Raw genomic sequence first — 3,907 nt, forward strand, 5'->3', positions numbered from 1 at the left:
TAATTTTACCCCTATTTCATTGACCACGCAAAGAGTTCCAGATTAAAAATAGAGTTTTTTTCTTAAAAAATCTTGGGGGTGTATATGGGGTGGAATGGGGTTATTTTAGGGCATAGATGGAAAGGAGAGGGTCTGAAAAAAATTATAAAATTAAGAATAATGGGAATTTTGCTATTAAGTGCGTAGTAGGAAGGGTGTAAAGAGGCCATTGTTGACCTATTTCTCAAAGGGAAATGGAAATATGCAGGGTAGGGGTAAATTGCAGTGCCATAGCAAGGCTTGTAGACTACAGAATTTTCTGAGACTTGAGAATATTTTTGGCCTTGGATGGATCTAGCTCTGTGCCAAATTTCAGGTGAGTTGAGGCGGTGAATTTTTTTTAATGATTTTTTATGTTATAAAGGAATGTATAGCAAAATAATTGGTAGTCCGTGTCCTATCAAATGGAAACGTCGTCTGGAGGGGTAACACGAATCACCGGAATGCCCCGTAATCACCGAAATGCCCCTAAAAATCACCGAAATGCCCAACAAAATCACCGAAATGCCCTTACATATGTTTTTACATGATGTTTTTCATAAAAATTAATGCCTAATTATTTCAGTAAAGCATAATTGACGGTAAAATTAATTGTTTTATGTTTTGTGCTTAAAGCGTATCATACTTCAAAGGGCGATAACTCGTTTTTGGTGATGAACTTCTAAGAAGTGAAGTCTACGATGTTTTTAGAAATCAAGAATAAACGTGAATAATATTACAAACAGAATTTTCATTGATATGAAAAATATTACTTATGTTTAGAATATATTTAAAAAGAAAAAGAAAAGAAAAATAAAAAAAAAAGAGACTATTTTGGCACGTGCCTTTAATCAGTGAGAGTTATCTTTCTTAGATATTGTAACATGCACAATCTTCTGTCCAAATAAGAATACTTTCGCTAAAATTATGAAATTTTTATTCGGTATCTAAGCTCTAGAACAGTTAAAATCATCAATATTTATAAATTTTTGTTTATATGTTACAAAATTAGGGGCATTTTGGAGGCATTTCGGTGATTTCTTGGGGCATTTCGGTGATTACGGGGCATTCCGGTGATTCGTAGTACCGGTCTGGAGCGATGACTCCTGAATCTTTGAAAAGGAAAGCTACTAATGCGGACGAAAATAATAATACTCCCCCGAAAAAGAAGACACAGTGGAGTCAAAAATTTAAAGAAGAGTATAGTGTTAAGTATGACTGCGTGTCAAAATCGGGAAAAGGTATGTTTTATGCCAAGTGTATGGTTTGTGGGATCGACTTCAACATTTCCCATGGGGGAGAAAACGATATAAAGAAACATTTAAAGACTAATAAACATCAACAGACATGTAAAAGCACATGTTCATCTAAAAAAAATGGACAATTTTTTCGTTAAAAAATCGGACTCTTCTGCAACATTGAAATCAGAATGTTTATTTACGTCCTTTATTATTGAACACAATCTTCCAATAAATATTGCAGACCATGCTACAAAACTTTTTCCTAAGATGTTTCCCGACTCTGATATGGCCAAAAAGTACAGTTGTGGCCGCACTAAAACAACATCAATCATAAACGAAATGTCAAAAGATGTTAGACAATCCATGGTATTAGATTTAAAGGGAAAAGCCTACACTGTATCAACAGACGGGAGTAACGATGTTGACATGAAACTATATCCAATCGTGATAACATATTTAGATGAAGAACTTTCAAAAATAGTTAATTGTCTTTTATCTGTTCCAAACTTGGAAGGGAAATCTACTGGTGAAAACATAGCAAATTTATTGTGTAGTGAACTTGAATTAAATGGACTTGACATAAAAAACTGTGTTTCACTTGGAGTGGACAATGCCAATGTTATGATTGGAAAGAAAAAAGGAGTAGCAGGATTTTTGTTAAAAAAAAACAGCAAAATGATTATTCGTGGTTGCCCATGTCATTTAATTCATCTGGCAGCTGAAAAGGCTGCAAAAACTTTGCCTTATCAATTCGATGAAATTTTAGTTGATTTATTTTATTATCTTGAAAAATCAGCAAATAGAAAACAAGAACTTACTCAATTTCAGAGCATGAATGATACAGAAACACAAAGAATATTAAAACATGTGTGCACAAGATGGTTGTCAATGGGTGTTTGTCTCAGTAGACTTATTGAACAATGGGTTCCATTGAGGAAATATTTTGAATCCAAAATGAAAGAGGATGACAAACCCAAAATGAAAGAGGACGACAAACAAAAAGGTGGTACACAACCAAAAAAGGATGCAAAAAAGTTAAGTGAATCAGATGTAGTTGGCAAACAAAATGGTGATGGCAAACGTAAGACTTGTACTAAACAAAAAAAACAAGAAAGTAAAGAAAAATCTTCAGTGCATAAACAACAGACTGTTCTCAGTTTTGCTAGTCAAACAAGCTCAACGTCTGTTAAGAAAACAAATAAAACAATTCCAAAATCTGATGTTGGTAAAGAAACTGGATTACCAGAAGAAAATAAAACTTATATACGGGAACAAAGGCTATACAAACTATTGACCTCTAGACGTTGTGCCGTGTATGCTGTGTTTTTGCAGAATTGCGTACAGATGTTTGACAAATTTAATACTATGCTTCAGGCTGAGGAGCCTCTAATACACAAATTGCAGCGGATTCTATTGTCTCTTTACAAAGAAATTTTGCAAAGACTTGTTAAGCCTGGCTGTATTGCTAAAGAAGAAAATATCTTATGGGTAGATTACAAGAATAAGGATGAACAGTTTCAAAATGAAAGCCTAGTAGTAGGGTACGAGGTGAAACCTTTCCTTGAAAAACTTAAACAAATTGGAAAAGATGAATTTTATGAACATGTTCGTGAATATTATGTGACAGCTTTGGATTACATGAAGCAAAAATTGCCCTTGTCAGATGTTACCCTGAAACATGCAGAAGTAGCTGACATTGAGAAAAGGAGTGATCAGTCATTTGATTCTGTGGTGTATTTTGCAGATAAATTTGAACATTTCTTAAGAAAAGAGGGAACTACAACAGCAGAAATGATGAACAATCTTCAAACAGAATTCAATTTCTACCAGTCTGATAAATTGTCAGAAGTTGATTTGAGCTTACCAATCACTCAGTGCTGGTGTGCTATTGGGCAGATAAAAAATGAGTTGGGAGGATTGAAATTTAAAGTACTTTCAGAACTAATGAAGTCTATTCTTTGTATTCCTCACAGTAATGCAGGATGTGAGCGAGTTTTTTCCTTAGTTCGGAAGAACCACACAGATTTTAGAGGATCCATGAAAACTTCAACACTAGAATCAATCCTTGTGAACAAAATGAGCATGTCCTCCAAAGGAAAACTGTGTTATCAACAGCAATTTACTGAGGAATTCATTCAAAAGGCAAAGGGTGCCACCTATGTGTCTTTAACAAAATAGGTTTATACATCTATTCAGATTTTGGAAACAAGATTTAATTGTTGACATGAAATTGTGTATGATTTTACTATTATAAAAAAGAATTCAATATGCACTCTTCTGTTTTAATTGATTATACAGTAGATCATTAACATAATTTATGACTTGAATAAATAACCTGAAATATGCCTAAAATTGATCCGATTGCATGTAATTTTACAAAAAATCTCCAGCGGCCGGGGGCCTAGGCGGCCCCCGGACCCCCGCCTTACTATTTTTCATTTCTGAATGTTGGCAGCTCTGTCAAGGGTTCTGGTGTTAGGGTGGGGCTCTAATGATTATATAGTAAAAATACATTCATTCTTTGAAAACCTTTTCCTCTGCCCCTGGATATCATGAAAACAAACTAAATGTATAGTTATGATAAGGAAGGTTGCCTCAAACTAAACTGTGGCATTATTGATTATTATAGTGAAAATTCATTAATTCCT

The 3,907-nt window shown here is 34.1% G+C and overlaps 1 protein-coding gene across 1 annotated transcript; it reads left to right on the forward strand.

Annotated features, from left to right (window-relative positions):
- The first annotated feature begins 2,213 nt into the window (after window positions 1-2,213).
- On the forward strand, window positions 2,214-3,437 carry LOC134248479 (uncharacterized). Its single transcript, XM_062730872.1, has one exon. The coding sequence runs from the start codon at window positions 2,214-2,216 to the stop codon at window positions 3,435-3,437; it is 1,224 nt and encodes a 407-aa protein (XP_062586856.1).
- Window positions 3,438-3,907: the final 470 nt, after the last annotated feature.

The sequence above is a fragment of the Saccostrea cucullata genome, unplaced genomic scaffold (genome assembly GCF_032062105.1).
Source record: "Saccostrea cucullata isolate Sc308-1 unplaced genomic scaffold, CSIRO_AGI_Scuc_v1 ctg4757, whole genome shotgun sequence".
Lineage (NCBI taxonomy): Eukaryota > Metazoa > Mollusca > Bivalvia > Ostreida > Ostreidae > Saccostrea > Saccostrea cuccullata.